The following is a 20,834-nucleotide window of genomic DNA, read 5'->3' as shown; positions in this document are numbered from 1 at the left end:
GGATTTAGCTGGAAAAGGATCATTTGCCTTCTTCCATTTTGGAAATGGCATACTGCTGCTTCTGTCAGCTCAAGAGGGAGATAGATCCCTGTGACAGTGACACGTTTGACTCCAGCATACTGCTTTGTGCAATCCAAGAGGATTGGTAAGGGCACTAGAAGATCAAAGTGCTGTTTCCAGCTTCACTCCAGGTTGCGCATCTTTTTGTCCCCTCAGTTTTTTTTGCGTAAATCACACAGACAATACAACTGGGACATGACTAAATGGAAGATTCCTTCCTTGACACCACCTTTCACAGTTGACATCATGATTATTTAACACAGTAGCTAAGCACTTCTGAACAACACTATTTAATATATTTGAAAATACATTTGCACATTACAGACAATCTTAGGAAATGCTTCACCTTTGACAAACCAGTGACCAGTCTCTCACTGGGGAAGACATACAGTGACACCTCTTCTGTCAATACCTGCTATTTCTAAGGCACACATTTGCAAACCGCTTCAGAAAAACTGCCATAGGAACACATTTTATATTTCATGACCATTAAAGCCTCTCTTAGTGGAGATAAATTGGCTGTGTGACCTAAGATTTTCTAAAGCAATGCAAAGTTCTCAAACTTACTGTTTTACAAAGCTGCAATGGTGATTTTTGGTTTTGTACAGATATTTACCTTTTGATGAATTTTAAAAGTTACTTTGCCCAAAGCCGAAGTGAAACACTAAGGTCAAAATTCAGAGGTTTTCTTTATAGGAAAGGGTGCCTCAGGCATTTGCAGCCCAGCAGTTACATAGCTCAGGTCCAGCTTCTGTGACAGATCTGATGATGCCCCAGTGCTAACAGGATCTGGCCTTAAAAACAGTACAGCACCTCTCACCTTCCCCTTCCACCTCAGTGATTCAGGCTGCAGTCCAGGCTTTGCAGGGCTGCCTGCAACTGTCATGCAGTGGAGTAACTTGTGATTTCTAAATTAAAATACACTGTTCTATCCTGTTGGGGAATGAGCGACATGACCATGGAGCAGTCACTGGACGAGGGAAAACAAGGGTGAACCTTAATTCACCTTTATACTCATTTATAGAAATTAACCGAGTGTTGCACGGCTGGAACCCAGATAACGCTCCAGGTTTATGCCTGGTCCTTCTACAACTCTCATACAAGCATACAAATTACATTTTAACACATGGATGTATTTACCTTCTCTCTTACAAAATACAAATATAACACCACCTCCTAATATCACTTCTCTAATTTTGTCGGTCAGAATTATGTTTGGTATTGTCAGCCTTTCAGGAGAAATACAGCAAATGAACTTTTGTAAAGTGAAATCACTTGCTTACAAAAGCAAAGTGAAGAGATGTGTATCCAGCATCAATTACTATAATCACAAAGAGCTGAAATACAGTAACAAATTCTCATTTGTACATATTGAACAGGAGAAGAGTAAAAAAATATATATATACAATGAGCTTAAGAGGAAAACTAATCTGTAATAGTTCTCTACTGCTCATGGATAAGACAACTTTCCCTTAAATTTTTTAGTGCATTCCCTCTATCTTCCTGTTCTATGGCAAACTGAGAACAATCAAATCTTCCTTCAAATCAAGAACAGTTGTGAACTAGTGAATGAATATGTATTCACCTGAGATCATTCTGAAATATAGGACAAGATCAATAATGATTAACAGCTAAGGTGCACAATCATTTTGTAATTTTTAAAGAGAAACAGCATTTATACAAAACAGTTTTTGCTACAGGACAGTAAATCTGCCTTCTGTAAAGAGAATTCTTGAAAACAGTGTAGGAGGAGACACTATGAGGACCATAAGCAGTTTACTCTTCTAATTTCTTCTATTCAATATTGTCCTGTTCCCAGCTTTCTGTAAAAACAAAAGAAGAGAGAGGGGAAGGAAGAATAGTAAGAAAAAAAAATATTAAAAGTATTTCTTCTCTAAGTCATTTTATTTCATGCTTATGTCAGTTTGTCTCAAACCAGCTGACTGACTTCAAAGTACTCCTATGGTAAATACTCCAAGTAGATGCATTTCATCTAGGTCAAACAGCACAAAGCAAACCCACGAAGCTACACACAGTCTACATGTGTACCCAGCTCTGATTAATGGGGAGAATTAACCCTGAGATAAAAACAAACGAGCCAATACTTCCAGCCTTCTTTTATACCTGGAATTAGTTATTTAACCCTTTCTAGAGTAATTCTGTTGAATACAATTAGTATCCACTAGTGACATGTTCAAACAAAATCAGCGTGACTACTGACATCTGCTTAAAAGCATCACAAAAGTACCTTCATCCAAGCACTGAAAAAATCAGCTCTGCAATGGTAAACAGAGAATTACCATTCATAAATTCAACTGAGGAAAGCAAGGCCAAAGCTAAAGGGGCTGTCCTGTACCATGTGTTGGTCTCAAGAAGCCATAGTGGTATTTGGAGGTGGGAAAGATCTGGGCAAGAGTGAAAAGGAGCACTTTGTCACTCTAGGAGATCCATCAGTACTGTACCTGCATGCACCAGATCATGGAATCATATAGCATTCTGTTCTCCACTCTCATGATTTGGAGTTGTATTATTTATTACACGTGGTACAAGAGAGGGAAAAAGAAATAAAAGAAAAAATAAATTAAAAATCACAGAAGAAACTCATGCTGCAGCTAAGGACAAAACTCCAATTTCTAGCATCTCATGCCAGTATTTTAATCATGAAAGCATCAAGCAAAAATGCATCATTCATATGCAGCCTTAATCATCTGTTTGGCACAGCTGCTTAATGACTGCACCATGTGAGGGGAATAAAATCAGATGGGAAAGTTGTGTCCTGCTTACAGAAATGCTCAGAAATACTGAAAAGCATAAATGTACATACGTATCAGAGTACCACACCAGCCACAACTCCGATTAATCTGGCTAGGGAAAACAAAGACTAAGATTCAAGCCTAAATCCTGCAGAAGTCAGGTGGCACACAGGAAACACAAACTCCAAACTGAAAGGAAATCTATGGCTACCATGTTTACAAGTGAAAAACCAACCAACTCAACATCACTTTGGCAAAGTCTACAGCAAACAAAGCTGTGACTTTGTAAGACTTGTTTCTATCTCTATCACTCTGCAGATTAAATCAGAGTATTTATTGTGGGATGTCGTCGTATCAATATATTAAATGCAATTACAGATAAATATTAATGCAAAATAAAAAGTCACGTCAACATGGTGTACTCGTATTTTCATTGTATCTTCAAACACTAACAGAACTTGATTTTGTACAGCATCCTACATCTCAGTTGTACCCAAAACAGTTAGCAGACTTTAATAACTCAGAGTTAAGCAGCAGAAGAGGAAAACAAAGTGCTGTAGGCAAGAAAGAAAACATCAGCTCTCAGATGGGATTTGAAACAAAAGGGAGAATCAAGATAACTTTGTCTCCTGTTTTAAGTCTAAAGAGAAATAAATGTCATAAAGCGGTATCAAAATGATTCAGTTTACCTCAATAGCATTATCCGTTTCTGTGACCTCATACAATCATTTCAGCTTGTGTCTGAATTAGGAAACTCTTTCTCTGGAGAGCTGTCATCGCTGAGGTCACTGTAGCTGTCACTGTTAAAAGCAAAACAGAGTCAGAAGGATTTAAAGCAAAAATTTTATTTCAAACCCTTCCAACCCAGATGATGCATATGACAAACACTTTCCTCAAATGCAACCCATTTCCAGAAAACTACTTTAAGCTCATGCTCAGCTTTGGTATTTTAGAATGCCTTCCTCTACAGGAATGGGCTTGAATTTGGAGTCTAAGAACTGATGAGAAAAGATATTCTGCCATAAAAACAGAATGTTAAATTTCCTTTTCCTTGGCTCCTGTAGTACATTCATTCTGTAGTTTGCTGGTGCTCCGTGCAGCCATGAATAATTTAATATAGAGAAGAAGAGGTATTCAGAGCAAGACTAAAAGGAATTTCTCCTTTATGATAAAGAAAATTATTGTTTTGACCAAGGAAAAAGTTAAGACAACTTTATTTACTCAGAATGCTTCAATTTATACTTAAATTACAATTCTTGCTCTTCCAGACAGAACATAAGTCATTTCCATTGCACCAAGCACTATCCTGACAGTTTTTCCTGAGGTTTTATCCCCTTCTGCTATTTCCTGAGAGAAGTAGACTGGTTTTCACAGAACAGCCATGCAAGTGATCATTTTATAAGAGGCCAGAACAAGAAGATAGTGAAGGACAGGCATCACCACAGCAACTGAGAGAAAAGAGTGCCCACAAACCACATTTTCAGTCAGCTGTGATGTCTATCGGGTCTCCAGGTTTATCTTAACTCTACGGGCATAAACTGCACCTCTTCAGAAGAACCTCCAGCCTCACCCTCTCCCTACTACACTTCACTTCTACAGTCTGTTTTCCAGATACCTAAATTTCCCAAGAGAAGCAGCCCAGGGAACTAACAAGTACATTCGGGCAGCAATAATTCTGCTCAGTTCTGTGATACTTCAGAGAGCAGGTTACGGCTAACACAGTACAGGTGGGGATCTCAGACCCTGTTTGTGTGGGTACACCAGTGCCAGCCTTGGGCACCAACTCTGCTCCAGCCACTGCACACCTGTCTTGCCACATCTCACTTTTATCACGTACACCTTCGTCCGCCAGGCAACAGGACCTCAGTCACGTCACGCTCCCCACCTCTGGGCATGAACTCCCACTGAGACATCAAGCACATCATCAGCCCACCTAGACACAGCCTCACCAGCCGATCCGCGGTGACTGCCTGCTGTGTAATGTTTCAAGGGGAACTATGTAACCCCGCAGCTGGGGATCTTTGATCTAGACTGCAGCGCGGAACAGTGAACAAATTGCGCTCAGTTATACCGGTGCTTGTTACTGAGCACTGCTTTGTAACCTGAATTTCACCCCCTCCTCTTTGGAAAAAAAAAATAAAAATAAAAAATCAAAGATTAAGTAAAACCACAGCCATTTTAACAGAGCAGGCCAGGAGGAGTGGCACCAACAGGCATCTCATTTAATTTCTGCCTCTGACAGCTAGGAAAGCCTCCCACAGTCACAGCAAATCACGGTACCAAATTCCATACAAAACAGAGTCGATACTCTGACTGTTCTAAAAATTATTAAGACTTTGCCTAGAGCATTCTGCCCTTTCTTCGCACGACAAGCATGTTGTTGATGCCATTCTTGTAAAGAGTGTGTCACATCAGGCTAGCGAGAAATGCTCAATTGATCACTCCACCAGCTGGCAAACAATTACACAGTTCAAGTGAGGAAAGTGTTGTGAACAATGTGATCAAGCATGCCAGATGCACACAGACAAACACAACATCACCGACGCTGTACTTACTTCTTTCTGAAAGTACCCATGGAAACATGGAATAAAAATTCAGTATTAATAAAACAGTTTTGCATTTTCACATCACAGCAAAATAGCGAAAATTGTCCATAGAACAGAGGGTAAAACTGTGATTGCAGAGAGCTGCGTAACCTCATGACAGCCTTGGTTTAAGCCCAAAGTCTTCAGAGAACTTTTTTTTTTTTTAATGGGCTCTGCTACCCATTTTTTTAATGGGCAGTCACAGCCCAGAAACACACACCAGAGCTCCATATATGACACAGTCTGGGAGACAGATGCTTAAGTCAAGTGAGTGGAGAACCGTCCAGCCTGATCTCTTGAAGACAGTTAGGTGCTGATCCCCACCCAGCACTCTCATCATCGGTCCTCCCCCACTCAATGACATCGCCTTTAGAGGCATTTGCCCACAACGCTGAATGCTTCCATCATTTCATTGCTTACCACTCCAACTTCTCAAGCTTCTTTCCAGTTTGCAGATGCTAAGGGTCACTTGGCTAGCCACTAGCCCAGAGTCTCAAACACTTACTCAGCCAATGACAATTTTGTTCCTGTTCTCACACTTCCCAATTCAGTACAAGATTTTATTCCACATCCCAGAGAAGGGCTCTGGACATCACATTCTTGACTTTTGCAGTAGCGCCTCATGGTCTCCCCTGCTTTAGGGTTGTTCTGTTGGGTGTAAGTCAGTTTTATCTCTAACAGGCAGGCCACAGTAGCAAGAAAACAGGGGAAATACCCAGGTAAGGGTCAGTCCTTGGGCTTCAGACTCAGGTAACTGTCAGTCTCACAGTTTCAGCTGCTTGAATGACATCCCTAAGCACCCCCAGAAGCTGTGGTATCATGTTAAGAAGAATAACTTGGGCTCCAAGGAAACCTGAACATCTTCAACAGTTAAGCTGCCAGTGGACTTGAAAGCAAACAAGAACACATGAATCTTTGCACATCTGCACCTGGGTGCTACAGCTTCAAACCAACGCTGATATCTGGTTTGTAAGACTTACCGCAATACGAACTGTGTTCAACTGATAAGTAAACTGAAGAAAAATTCCAGGTGGTATTTACCACAAATAAGTCATCACCTCTCTTAGGAATAAGTATGTACTTCCTTCCAAATTACACTGAGTTGCTACACAGATATTAAACACGAAATCCAAATGGATATTTTGTGATCACAGTTGCTAATATTATGTAATCTTACTTAAATGTGCTGGCTATGAAAGTGGTGGCGGTGGGGAATCAAATAAACCAGATAAGCCCCACTTTTCCTTTACGAAATTCTTTTTCACACTGAGCCCTCAACTGAAAAAATACGCTTATATTTTCTTCAGCAAGTTTTCTCTCGTTTTGTGTACAAATTAATTAGTAATTATCTTGGGCAGGAACCTGACACTCACTTCATCTTGTTTGTAACCATTTCCACAACAGTGTACTCCAACAAAAAGAAGCCAGTGAGCAGATCTAAGGCCATGACAGCAGTTCTATTCCATCTTTTTTTTTTTTTTTAGCATGGGATTTGGAGTATAAAGATGTGGCCAAGAGAAAAATAGAATAAAACTCAGAGCATGCAATGTCACTGCATCTGGTCAGTCACTTCAGTCTTCAAGATGAATAACTTTAGTCACTTTGATCCTTACACCTAATCTACCTGTAGTTAATGGAAATACATTCATTACAAAGTGAAATTTCAACCAATACCTAGCTGGCATTTCAGTTTGAAGTTAATTGCAACATAAAATATCTACTAATACCTTGTGGGCATTTCACTTTGCAGTGAACTGCAACGTATTTCCCAACTAGAGCAAGGAAAATACCCTCTGTTGAGAAATTACATTACTGGGTTTTGTTTTGTTTTAAAGTTCACTCATCCTCAGACCTGCATCTTCTCAAGACGTACGCAATAAAAAGAGCTCCCAATGTCTGTGTTCAATTATAACCAAGTTCCTGCCCGTTTCAGATCTCTCTGATCTACTGACAGAGGTATCATCGTACCTCCGCTATGCACCAGTGAAAAACACAGAACCATGAGGCAAGATGAGAAAATTCCCTATCAGTATGGCACGGAAGGCAGCCGATAGCTGGGGCCACATAGCATTAAGCTGGAATGCATCACCTCAGCTGCTAAACCACTACAATTAAGACTCAAGACCAATTTTAAACATATAGTTCTGGAACAGCTGCTTAAAAGCATGAAACTGCCTGCTTTCAGTGCTTTTATTAAGAAACTCAGGCAACTGTAAAACAGGTATTCTTTGAACATTCCATTTGTTTCATTTGGAAAATCCAGATCTACATTCTTTAAAAATTAAGTATTTGACACAGTTTCAGAGGGGCTTTTTTTCATCTTTTTTAATGTTTAATTGATAAAAAAAAGTCCTTTTCCAGAAACGTAAGCAATTCAAACAATTGCTACAGTAATGTTATTCCCTGCAAAGGCAGGAGCCCAGCTAAGTGCATTTCTTCCTCAATGCAAATGAAAGATAAATGTAATTACATTTAGTACAGGCTGTGGCTGTTTAAAAAAAAAAACAATTGTTATAGCTTTAGAGAAGCTAGTGAAAAGAATGTGTCAATTATTATTACTTATTCCCCCCACAAAAAGCTGAACGACTAAAATTGTTACAGTCATCAAAATATTATTTGAAATAAATGTAGATATTATTGTGCAATGGTTATAATTGCAGTCACCCATATTTCTCAGTGTATATTTTTATGATCATTACATGATCATAAAAATCATTATGTATCATTTCTTATGATCACTATCATTATATGATCCTATGCTTCCATGAAACACCATTTCATTAAAGAATCCTCAGCACATACCAAAGTCTTCCCAGTTCCAACCTTCCAGACATCTGCACTCACACAACTGGACCGAGCATAACGGTTTTATTAGCACCTAGTATTTAAAAAATTACAGCCAAGATATCAGAACATATCTGGGTGTTACAAAAACTCTTAGTTGAGTCTCATGCATGGGATTCAATTAATTCAGCTTTAGACATCTTCATCTACGATAGTTACCAACAGGTTCTTACAGCCAATGGAGAGAAACAGGCACTTCTAGGGTATAATGCTTCTGACCCACTTAACCATTACGATGAGCTATTTGGCTCCTTTAAATTGGATGTTCACTCAGCAGCTACAGAAAAAGACTGAAGGTGACTAGCTCAGAAGTGTCTTGACTGTAAACATCTAACATTAAAATGACAAAGTAGTGGCCATAACCAACCATTACTAAGTCCATCACTAAGTACCACTATGGTTGAGAAGGGATTTCCTTTAAAACTTCTTCTATAGTTTTCTGTAAGAGCTCTGAGGATACCAACCCATCTTAGCTGCCCTGGCCATCCTCACCTGGGGCCTCCACCCATGGGCCCAGGAGCCTTGGCCCCCAATCCTTGCCTGAGCTATGTCACAGGTATGCCTGTACCCATTTCTGTAGTTCTGCAGTCATTTGTTGACTGGACTTCCTGGATTGACTTCAGATCTAACTCATCACTTTGCACTTCTGCACTGGACTGTCTGTAGGACATGGTGACTGTCACTGGAGCTAGTCCACTTGCCTTCTTTGGCGACTGTGGTACTGACTCCTGCTGGTGAGGACACTACCCCTACCAGTATAGCTGCAGCCCCCAGCTTCTGGATTGTCTTCTTTTACAGAGCAGCCCATCTCTTGCTGCTCTCTTGCCAGTCTTCAAGCCACAGAATTTCCTTAATTTTCCTAAGAAATGTCTGAATTTGGTCAATAGCAGAAACACAATGCTGTGCCAGATGAGATACTGGTTGGGGACAATGTAGAGGGGATATCAGAGACAACCTCGCCCATACCTCCTTCTCCTTCATACACCAGAACATGTCACGCAGGTTGTTGCCTGCTCTGTTTATAGGTGCTTGCCCAAACCTCCCCACACAGCTGGTTTGGGAGGCAGCTGCACCTGGCGAATGAAGTTGCCAAGCCACTGGCCATCATATTTGAGAAATCATGGCGGTCTGGTGAGGTCCTCAATGACTGGAAGAGAGGGAACATAACCCCAATTTTTAAAAAGGGGAATAAGGAAGACCCCGGTAACTACAGGCCGGTCAGCCTCACTTCTGTGCCTGGCAAGGTCATGGAGCAGATTCTCCTGGAAACCATGCTAAGGCACATGGAGAGCAAGGAGGTGGTTGGTGACAGCCAACATGGCTTCACCAAGGGCACATCGTGCCTGACCAACTTGGTGGCCTTCTATGACGGGGTGACGGCATCGGTGGACAAGGGACGAGCAACTGACATCATCTACCTGGACTTGTGCAAAGCTTTTGACACTGTCCCGCACGACATCCTTCTCTCTAAACTAGAGAGACATGGGTTTGATGGACAGACCACTCGGTGGATAAGGAGTTGGCTGGATGGCCGCACTCAGAGAGTGGTGGTCAACGGCTCAATGTCCATGTGGAGACCGGTCACAAGTGGCGTCCCTCAGGGGTCCGTGTTGGGCCCAGCCCTGTTCAACATCTTTGTCGGCGATATGGACAGTGGGATAGAGTGCACGCTCAGCAAGTTCGCCGATGACACCAAGTTGTGTGGTGCTGTCGACACGCTGGAAGGGAGGGATGCCATCCAGAGGGACCTTGACAGGCTGGAGAGGTGGGCCCATGCCAACCTCATGAAGTTCAACCAGGCCAAGTGCAAGGTCCTGCACCTGGGTCATGGCAATCCCAGGCACAAATACAGGCTGGGCGGGGAATGGATTGAGAGCAGCCCTGAGGAGAAGGACTTGGGAGTGCTGGTGGATGAGAAGCTTAACATGAGCAGGCAATGCGCCCTTGCAGCCCAGAAGGCCAACCGCATCCTGGGCTGCATCAAGAGGAGTGTGGCCAGCAGGTCGAGGGAGGCGATTCTCCCCCTCTACTCTGCCCTGGTGAGACCCCACCTGGAGTACTGTGTCCAGTTCTGGAGCCCCCAACATAAGAAGGACATGGACCAGTTGGAGAAGGTCCAGAGGAGGGCCACGAAGATGATAAAAGGGCTGGAGCACCTCTCTTATGAGGACAGGCTGAGAGAGTTGGGGCTGTTCAGCCTGGAGAAGAGGAGGCTCTGGGGAGACCTGATAGCAGTCTTCCAGTACCTCAAGGGGGCCTACAAGAAAGATGGGGAGAGGCTGTTTAGTAGGGCCTGTTGCGATAGGACGAGAGGTAATGGTTTTAAAATAGAGGGGGGTAGATTTAGATTGGAAATTAGGAAAAAATTTTTTACGATGCGAGTTATAGAACACTGGAACAGGTTGCCCAGAAAAGTGGTGGAGGCCCCATCCCTGGAAACGTTCAAGGCCAGGCTGGATGAGGCTCTGAGCAACCTGACCTAGTCAGGGATGTCCCTGCTCCTTGTAGGGGGGTTGGACTAGATGACCTTTGAAGGTCCCTTCCAACTCTAACCATTCTATGATTCTATGATTCTATGTTAGTGTAGTAAGCACCATACCAACAAGTCTTCTGAGGTTTTTTCTTTATGCATCACTTCTTCTGTCCTCTGGCCACTTTTGTTACTTGTCTCTGAATGCAACTCATAAGTCATCTTTTATTAATAACCTGGCTAGAATGTAACAGATCACTCTGTGACTAAATGACATTGGATTGGTGCCTCCCATTAGCATAATCACTGATGACTTGCATTAATTTATTTTGGTGGCAGTTCTAGTTGCCCACATTTTCTCACCTAGGAACATTTCTCACTTCCTACATTTCCTCCCATTCACTGGACGTTTGTGTTTAATTTTTTTATCTTTAGCCTGTTACTCTCTTCCTCCAAAGAAACACATAATTTCATTATTTTCAGCCCAGGTTTCTAAGTTCTTTATATCTTTTAATGTTATTTCTTTGTTCTGAATAGTGCTTTCTCCATGTTACAGCAGATTAACAGAATCATTTAGGTTGGAAAAGATCTTTAAGATCATCAAGTCCAACCACAACCTAACACTGCCAAGGCACTTATCCATGTCCCTAAGCACCACATCTACACATCTTTTGAATACCTCCAGGGATGGTGACTCCACCACTTCCCTGGGCAGCCTGTTCCAATGCTTGACAACCCTTTCAGCAAAGATTTTTTTCCTAATATTCAATCTAAACCTCCTCTGGCACAACTTGAGGCCTGATCTACTTGGGGACGTCCCTGCTCCTTGCAGGGGGGTTGGACTAGATGACCTTTGATGACCTTCCAACCCTAACCATTCTATGATTCTATGACTTCCTTTCGTCCTATCACTTGTTACTTGGGAGAACAGACTGACACCCACCTCACTACAACCTCCTTTCAGGTCGCTCTAGAGAGCAATAAGGTCTCCCCTCAGCCTCCTCTTCTCCAGACTAAACAACCGTATTTCCCTCAGCTGCTCCTCATAAGACTTGTTCTCCAGACCCTTTGCCAGCTTTGTTTGCCCTTCTCTGGATGCGCTCCAGCAACTCAATGTCCTTCTTGTACTAAGGGGCCCAAACTGAACACAGTAATCAAGGTGCGGTCTCACCAGTGCCAAGCACAAGGGCACAATAACTTCCCAACTCCTGCTGGCCACACTGTTCCTGATGTAAGCCAGAATGCTGCTGGCCTTCTTGGCCCCCTGCGCACACTGCTGGCTCACGTTCAGCTGGCTGTCAACCAGCATCCCCAGGTCCTTTTCTGCTGGGCAGCTCTCCAGCAACTTTTTCCCAAGCCTGTAGCATTGCATGGGGTTGTTGTGACCCAAGTGCAGGACCCAGCACTTGGCCTTATTAAATCTCATACAGTTCACCTCAGCCCATCAATCCAGCCTGTCCAGATACCTCTGCAGAGCCTTCCTACCCGCAAGCAGATCAATGCTCCCGCCCAACCTGGTGTCATCTGCAAATTTACTGAGGGAGGACTCAATCCCCTCATCCAGATCGTTGATAAAGATATTAAACAGAACTGGCCCCAGTACTGAGCCCCAGGGAACACCACTTGTGACCACCTGCCAAGTGGATTTAACTCCATTCACCAAAACTCTTTGGGCCCAGCCATCCAGCTACCTTTTTACCCAGCAAAGAGTACATCTGTCCAAGCCATGAACAGCCAGTTTCTCCAGGAGAATGCTGTGGGAAACGGCGTCAAACACTTAACTGAAGTCTAGGTAGACAACAGCCACAGCCTCTCCCTCATCCGCTAAGCGGGTCACCTTATCATAGAAGGAGATCAGGTTGGTCAAGCAGAACCTGCCTTTCATAAATCCACGCTGACTGGGCCTGATCACCTGGTTGTCCTGTACATGCCTGGTGAGCGTACTCAAGACGAACCGCTCCATAATCTTCCCCAGCATCATCAAGGTCAGGCTGACAGGCTTGTAGTTCCCCAGATCCTCCTTCTGGCCCTTCTTGTAGATGGACATCACATTTGCTAACCTCCAGTCAACTGGGACCTCTCCAGACAGCCAGAACTGCTGATAAATCATTGAAAATGCCTTGGCGAGAACTTCCGCCAGCTCCCTCAGTACCCTTGGGTGGATCCCTCTTTAAATTATATTATTTGCAAATATCATTAATGCACTGTGGCCTACTCTTGCAGGCCACTAATAAATACATTGGTTCAGAGGAAAAAATAAATAAAGCCTGCTGATGCTAAAAGTGCTATGGGAAAAAAAAAAGCAACGTAGCTTTACTGCACATCAGTGGTTTTGCAATCCGTATGACACTGTTCCTAATGGTAAGCCAGTTTTTATTACTTTTCCAAGTACAATTCTGTAAGACTCAATAAAAGCCAACATTACATCTGAAGTTCCACTCTTCATCCACTAGTTCTCTATTAAAAGCTTTTGGTTTCTCTTAAAAAAGCAGTATATTTGTGGGTATCGTACACTTTCTGAGTGTCTCCTGTGGTTCTAGTGCTCTCTGTCCTTTATAATGAAACATGTAGAACACTGGAACAGGTTGCCCAGAAAGGTGGTGGAGGCCCCATCCCTGGAAACATTCAAGGCCAGGCTGGATGAAGCTCTGAGCAACCTGATCTAGTCAGGGATGTCCCTGCTCCTTGCAGGGGGGTTGGACTAGACGACCTTTGAAGGTCCCTTCCAACCCTAACCATTCTATGATTCTATGTAAACTGGCAGCCTCTCAACTGCCTCAGCTCCTTATGAAATGGTGACTTCAGTATTTCCATGGAAAGATTTTTGAAAGGGTCATGATTTAAAAGCATTCACAAGGAAATGAAGTGCATGGCTTTGTCTGACGGTTAGGCACTCATGCCATAAAGCACGAGGCTGAAACCACAAAGGCAACTCAGATACCAAACTGCCACTTCAGGTAACTAAGCAGTAACTCATCACTGAGTTACTCCAATCCTTTGCTCAGTTCTTGACTGTCTCTGCACACACCAAAGCTCCTGGGAACTAAGTTTACCCCACAGGATGCATTCCAGTCTCAAACTTGGTATGCTCATGCCTATGTGTAAGCATTACTGTCTGCCAGACTAGAGCTGAGAAAAATTTAAGAGAAAGTTTATTCACTTTTATGTATTTAGGACACTCGCGTAGGAGTTGTGATGCATCTTTAAATTTATTATTTGCTTTGCAGAGAAACTAGGGCTTCTGTGCAGGTGTTAGACGTTCTAAAATAACGTACTAATTATGGGGCTGTTAAATGTTCTGGGGTAATGACTTCATGTTAAGAACCTCATGCTGAAATATGTAGTTCCTTTTCTTTCAGGACTTCACCATTAACTCTCTTTTTAGTGTTTTTAATAGCCTAGTTTAGGTAATCTGCTCAATTCGCTGGCCCCCACAAGTTCTCTTTCAGGTTACATCTTTGCTCTAGTCAACAGAATGACTATAATTCATGTACGTAGTGCTGGATGAAGAGTGCAGAAAATCCCCTCCTGAAATTACTTTCAGTCTTGTTACGACGTGCCTTAGCTTTAGTATTCAATGAAACCACTAGCGTTCTGGGGCTTAAAGGTTTAAACTGGAAATACTTTCCACTCAGCAGATAGATATGTTAATTAATATGAGTGGGTGTACTGTAATTAGCACTGAGATTCCCTCATGAATGTTGTTCCCTGCAAAATGCTCATCTTCTAGCTTCAAAATGTTTTTTCTATTCCAATGTTCTTTCTTGAGACAGAGGAGTTAGCTTGATTGCTCATTACTAGGTGAATGGTAAAATTTGTTTTAGGGTATGAATTTTTGTCTTTCCTAAGTGTTTAACTGTTGGTTGGAGTTTATTGTACAAACATGAAGTAAAAGAGTTGGGTATACTTTTTTATTGATTATATATTAATTCAAATAAATGTAAATATGGCACATTCGGTAACTGCTGAAACTTAAATTCAAGGTTAGAAAACATATTTGCTATATTGCTAAATGATTTAAATTTAAATTATATGAGGACATGCAGATCACTCATTCAAAACCAGTATTATTTTTTTTTCATCTCAGAGAGACTAATAGGTATACTTATGGGAGGAAGCAGTAAAAGAAAGGATATTGGGACGTGGGAAACAAGATGAACTGTCAGGCAGAAAGTGTCAACAAGAGGAAAAGCCTGAAGATCATTTGGCTTGAAGACTCCCCTCCTGCCAAGCACTACAAAAATGTGACCTGTGTAATGCACTAGCACAAATTTTTAAAGGTAAATAATGTTACGACTGCTAATAACAATGACAGGATAAGGTAACAGGAGTATTTCAATCAAACTGTAGTTCGCAGATCAGAAAGAAATTCTCTCCATATGTACATCATTGCACAATTGGCCAGGGTAAGAAAATACGAAGTGCATTTATGAAAGACAACTGATACTCAGAAGGAGCAGGGTACCAAAACAAATTGATCTGGACTGGCTTGGCTATTTTCCATTACTACTGAAACTTGAATAAAATTTCTATTTCTCGCTTAAGAAAAGGACCTCATTTTAAAACCAGGAAGTAACGCTCAAAAAAAAAAACCAAAAAAAAAAAAAAACCCCAACAAACCAACACCATAACCAAAAACTAGTAAGCTTGGTGCCTTGTTTAGAGAAAAAGCCAGTTATCCAAGGCTGAATCTGTTCTGTGTTATTGTTCAGTCATTTTGCGATTTCTTTTTTTTCATTTTTGTTATTGCACCCTAGGCTTCCCTCTGACCTCTTTATTATTGTTATTGTAATGAAATTGTAACTGTTATTAATATCATTCAAATAAACAAGAATGAATTAACATTGGCTAAAATCTATTGCTACATTCAACAAACCAAAAACTCTGTGTCCAAGGCAACTGGGACAAAGGATTTTCATTTATCTGAATCATATAGTTTTGATTTAGATCCATCTAGATCCATAAGTCTAAAGATATCCCAACTGTTCTGTTTCAGGCCTGTCTCTGTTTGATGGTATTAATTATTTAGCTACTGCAAAATAAAATTAGTGTTTTCTTTTTTGTTACTATCATCATTCAAATACAACTAGGTAAGAATTTCACTTAATTGCTTGGTCCTCTAGCAAATACCTTTCCCTGTGAAACTACCGTTAATGAAAGTTAACACAGGAGGCCATCAACTTCACAGGATTTTACTAAAGGTTTTTTACTTCTTTCTGGTTATAATGCATGGATCTGGCTTTAACCCTAATAGCCTCTGAAAAAGAGGAAGTCAGGAACTGCGATTACTGCTTACGGATACTCTTACACCAGAGTTTATGTCAGGCATGCACAGGAACAAGTAAATCAATACATGAAGAACTCCTTTTCCTCTTCTGGACTTTTGAACTGAAGGGCAAGATAGTCCCTCCAAAAATGTGGCTGTTAAACTGCAGGCAAGTACCTGAGAAAGATTACCTTGGAGACAATTTACATCCACGCTGCAAGTATGCATTGAGTGTCCCAGTTGCTGCTAGCAACAGTCCAAGGTATGGAGGTGAAGGTTTCATAGGTCTTGAGGAAAACTCTGGGTGGAACTGAACTCCCACAAAATACGGGTGATCTACAAAATAGATGCAAAAGAAAATTATAAGATGTAGGAAGAAGACAGTAGAACACCTGTTAGGAAAAAAGTTTATTGAAGATTTCACACAGGAGTCCAGAAGCCAGATCAGCATGTGTGAATTTAAGGGTAGGGCAGCAGGAACTTTAACGTCTTCCACGAAAAGCAACTGACAACAGAGGCAGAAAGTTTGTAAGGCAAATTAAGGAAAAATCACCCTGTGATTCAATCTTAACCTGCACAATGATGCAATTAAAAGTTGAATAATAAACCTGTGCCAACATGTAAGGGGCGGGGTGGAGAGAACAACCACAAAGTCTATATTTATCATGTTATTTTCATAGTATTTTGGTTTTCAACATATATTTCTGCATGTATATTCAGAACATGCGCCCATACATATCTGAGGGAAAAATAAAACAGTTCCTAAAAGACCAAGCATTACCATACAGCAACTATTTACACAGTAAGAGACAGATAAGAAAGCAATGTGCAGAGAAAACTGGGGAAAACAAGCTTAAAATAATTAGGCCTGGAAGGGATCTTCTGGGACATGAAGTCCAGCCTCCTGTTACTGAATGCAGCTACATCATGTAGTCTGACGAAGGGACAAAGGGTCAAGGCTCTGCCGTAACATCCCTAGGCTGTTTTGTTCCCACTAGAAAGCTGTTCCAATACTCTCTCTTTTTGCTCAGAAACCTTTTCCTAATTCACAGGCCATCTTTGTTACAGTCAACTTATATCCATTTCTTATGGTGCTGCTCTTTCCTACTGTTTGTCCTGAGTGATTACAGATGACAATATTACCATCATTCAACTCTGTCTGCTAAGCTAAACAAGGCATGCTGCTTCATCTTCTCTTAAATTGTCAGCTCTCCGTTTCCCAATCAAAGCACCTCTTTACTAGTGCTTCAGCTTCCCTTCTGTCTTCTTCAAAAGGATATGGAAGGAACAGTATTTTCGTACTCTTCCATGCTGTGCTCCTGTTCCTTCCTTCAATATTCTTTTAAAGGAGCTAACGTTAACCACTTCTAGTACCAGGACACTGGATGACATTAACCATAGATCTCTTCTGGTTCAACAATTTCCAGAACAATCTGAAACATTCAAGAAATTTCTCTGCAGTAGAGAATAAGTGATAACAAGAAAGCTGAGTTTTTCTTCTATGAAGATAAACTATATGGTCTAGTATACTGCTCTCCTCTCTGCTGCTATGTCTTAAAGAGAATTTGGATCCTAAATTTATCCCATAACCTCTTTTTCTCTACCATGCAATTTAGTTCCTTAAAGCTGTAAAACAAGACAATGACAAAGCATCAAATATTTCCAGTGGAATATTTTGTTTAAAAGCTTTGCCTAAGCTATCTAGTGTTACTGTTATTTCTGTGCTTCCGCTCCAACCCACCCTCCTCCCTGTGATGATTGTTTTTCTTTAGTAATCAGAGTCTCCTTGCAGCCCATTGTGAAATAATTCCAAGTTTTACTGCTGCTTTTATTCTTTTCACAGTAACATGCAATTTAAAAATCCTGCCTGATTTATTTCACAATGCTTTCTATAGTGGTTGTTTCATGCAGGGCAGACAAAATACCCTCCCCAACACCAGCATGTGTAAGAGAGGTAATCTATCAAGAACAAACTAAGCAAAGAACACCATGACAATTAGTAGTTTATGAATTTACATGTATTCTTTGCTCTCAGATTACTCTCCACGGTGCAATTGCTTGACGTTATAAGTAGATGTTTATATTCAAACACTGGTTCAAAATTACAGCACTGTTCTTCAACATATTGTGGAGTATAAAATGAATTCTCAGGAGCATCATGTCAAAAATAGCACTCACAGGATGACAATATATTCTTACGGTATATTTATGGTTCTGGGTACGGAGTTTATCTTAACAAGTGGCAATTAGTGGCCATATAAGAAAATAAAAAAAAAAAAAAAATCCTGTAAGGTAGCCTGCATCTTCAGGTACCTAATACTCATCTAGCTAACAGTGACTTAAGAGCAAGGAGTTAATCAAGCAATCAAGCAAAATCAAGGAGATTGTTTCTAAGAACTGCTCAGTGTAGCATTCAACAAACATACGCAGCATAACTCCTTTTTATTCCAGAACTTTTTCAAAAAGACATCAAGTCTTGGTAAAGGAGTCCAAATCTACCAGATTTCCACAGTATCAAACCTTCACCTATCTGAATCACTTCTGTGAAAGAAAGGAGCTTGCTTTCTATTTCATTTTCATACTTCTTTTCTATGATTCTAAACAGCGGGTAACACAAGGAGACACACATCGGCTTGAAGGCACTTTGAGAGGTCTCTAGTCCCACATCGTGCTCAAAGCAGGGTGGAGCTCCAAGTTAAATCAGGTTGCTGACAGCTTTGTCTGGTCTAGTTTTGAAGGTCTCTGTCTGCAAGGATGGAGATTTCAGTCCCTCTAGGTAATATACTCTAGTATGATGTTTCATACTTTGGCTACATTGCATGTATACATTTCATATGCTCAAGCAAACTGAACATATATTAGTTATTGGGACCTGAGGAAGAATATTTGAAGGTGCTTAGGGAGCAGGCCAATGTCATTGTGAAGCTGGTTTTTATCTTTAAAAGGCCCAGGTGATCATGAGAGGTGCCTAATGAGAGGAAAAAGGCAGTGAACATGCCCTTCTTCAAGAGAAACAAAAAGGACCAAGGAACTACAGGATGGTCAGCCTGACCTCAGTTTATGGCGAGATTATGAAACAAATCCTCCTTCAAGGCATTTTCAGACACATGAGGGACAGGAAGACAATTGGGCACAACAAGCTTGGGAACAATCAGTCTTTGGATGCCAGGAAAGCAGTAGCCTTCCTTTATCCTAACTTTAGCAAGGCTTTTGATACAGTTTCGTAGCATCCAAGTTGGGAGATATGGACTGTGGGTAGACTACAAAGTGTGTTAAAAACCGCTGGACTTCTGGGTTCAAAGAGTAGTGGTGAGTGGTTTGAAGTCCAACCTATAGCATACTTGGAGATACTCAAAACTTGACTGATATGACTCGCAACAACCTGATCTATATTAGAAGGTAGCCCTGTGTTGAAGAAGAGGGTTGGTCTAGATGATCCCACAAATCATTCTATGATTCTACATTGCCAAATGCCACTGAGCTAGAATTATGACCTTTTGGAAAAGAAGCATGTCTCCCCCTGATAATCAGATACACGCACAGTCCTCGAGAAGTGTAAGATACTGGCTCCTAATATCCTCTGAATCTTCACCCACTGTAATACACAGGTGGAATAAACAATATCCCCCAACATGACCTTGGCTGTTATGATAGATAAGTATTGTGCTTACATGCCATTTAACAACTATCGTTTACACAGTTTTAATAGTTGCAGAAAGTACTACAGACAAGTCAGACACTCACTCTCCAGTTCAATAATTTCCATTCTGTTTCCTTCTGTATCATGGCCAACAAATTTCAAACCTTTCTCTTCAAAGCAGTGAGTCAATTCTGGGTTCACCTGAAATATTGAAAGTAAAAATAATTGTAGTTCTATTTATTTTTGTATTTAACAAACAATAGTACTTAATTATAATGTTTTCAGTATGCATACAAGAATGAAAAGAATTGAGAAAAGAGTTGGGAACTTTTGCTTTCTTGTTTTAACAACTCTCTGGTATAAATTTGTAAAACTGAGCATGCTTATTTAGTAACAGATGAATCAGTAATTCTAAAACTTCCTACATAACATTCAAAAGACTAAAGCTAAGGTCCCTTCTGCTTGCTGTCCTCCTAATTCTGAGCAGCTTGCATTCCTAGTTTTTTCAAATGGCTCACTACAGCAGACTGACATCCTCTTTGAACACTGCCTTCCAGTGGTTATGACATAAGCTGTGGTTCAGCTCCTCCTTCAAAGTAAGGAGCTCTGCAGGGAACTGTTTCATTTCCTTGGTAGATGTTTTAACCACTCAGTTAATATTCAAACTCTGAGCATCTTTACCAACGTCATATTCTCCTCCCAGCTTTTTAAGGAAACTTAACGTTGTTTGAATCAGTTTGCAGCATGCACACATCTCATAGCTCAGGACCCTCTGGAGGTATTGATGGAGTCAGATCCTTTCTGAACTATGTCAGAGATAACTCTAGGAGTCCAGCTCTTGCCTGTCTCCTTGAATGTACACAGACACCTTTGCTCAGATGTTCTCAAACAGAGGACTGGACCTATACGAGGGGCCTACAGAGTTGGATGGTAGGAAGCAAGTGATCTGAATTAGCCTCTCAGTTGTAGATGCCTGAAGTCTGCCTACATTTAGACTATGAAAGAATGTGCACTACCTGAACATAATCTAAGCCTTTAAATAAGCCAAATCAAGCAAGGAGCAATGAATTTAAGGATTATAAGCCTTTACCTTTCAAATACTTCACAGGAAGTGAAGTCAGATAATCTCTCACATTACTCTCCAAGACCATTTTGCTAAGACCCTGCACCACCTCTGCCACAGAAACAGTAAACTATATTATTCTCCTCCATTGAA

General features: G+C 41.1%; 1 protein-coding gene across 1 annotated transcript in view; it reads right to left on the bottom strand.

Annotated features, from left to right (window-relative positions):
* Window positions 1–1,562: 1,562 nt before the first annotated feature.
* CTPS2 (CTP synthase 2) overlaps window positions 1,563–20,834 on the bottom strand; it is a 75,677-nt gene continuing 56,405 nt past the window's right edge. The window contains exons 16-19 of the mRNA XM_086740284.1: window positions 19,723–19,819; window positions 16,170–16,314; window positions 3,503–3,613; window positions 1,563–1,883 (exon numbers count right to left, since the gene is read on the bottom strand). Coding sequence (XP_086596410.1) covers window positions 3,544–3,613; window positions 16,170–16,314; window positions 19,723–19,819 — 312 coding nt within the window. The 3' untranslated portion in view covers window positions 1,563–1,883; window positions 3,503–3,543. The remainder of the gene's footprint in view (window positions 1,884–3,502; window positions 3,614–16,169; window positions 16,315–19,722; window positions 19,820–20,834) is intronic.

The sequence above is a fragment of the Chlamydotis macqueenii genome, chromosome 1 (assembly GCF_036417535.1).
Source record: "Chlamydotis macqueenii isolate bChlMac1 chromosome 1, bChlMac1.mat, whole genome shotgun sequence".
NCBI lineage: Eukaryota > Metazoa > Chordata > Aves > Otidiformes > Otididae > Chlamydotis > Chlamydotis macqueenii.
The sequence above is the reverse complement of the archived record's forward strand: the minus strand, read 5'-3'. Positions and strand labels throughout refer to the sequence as shown.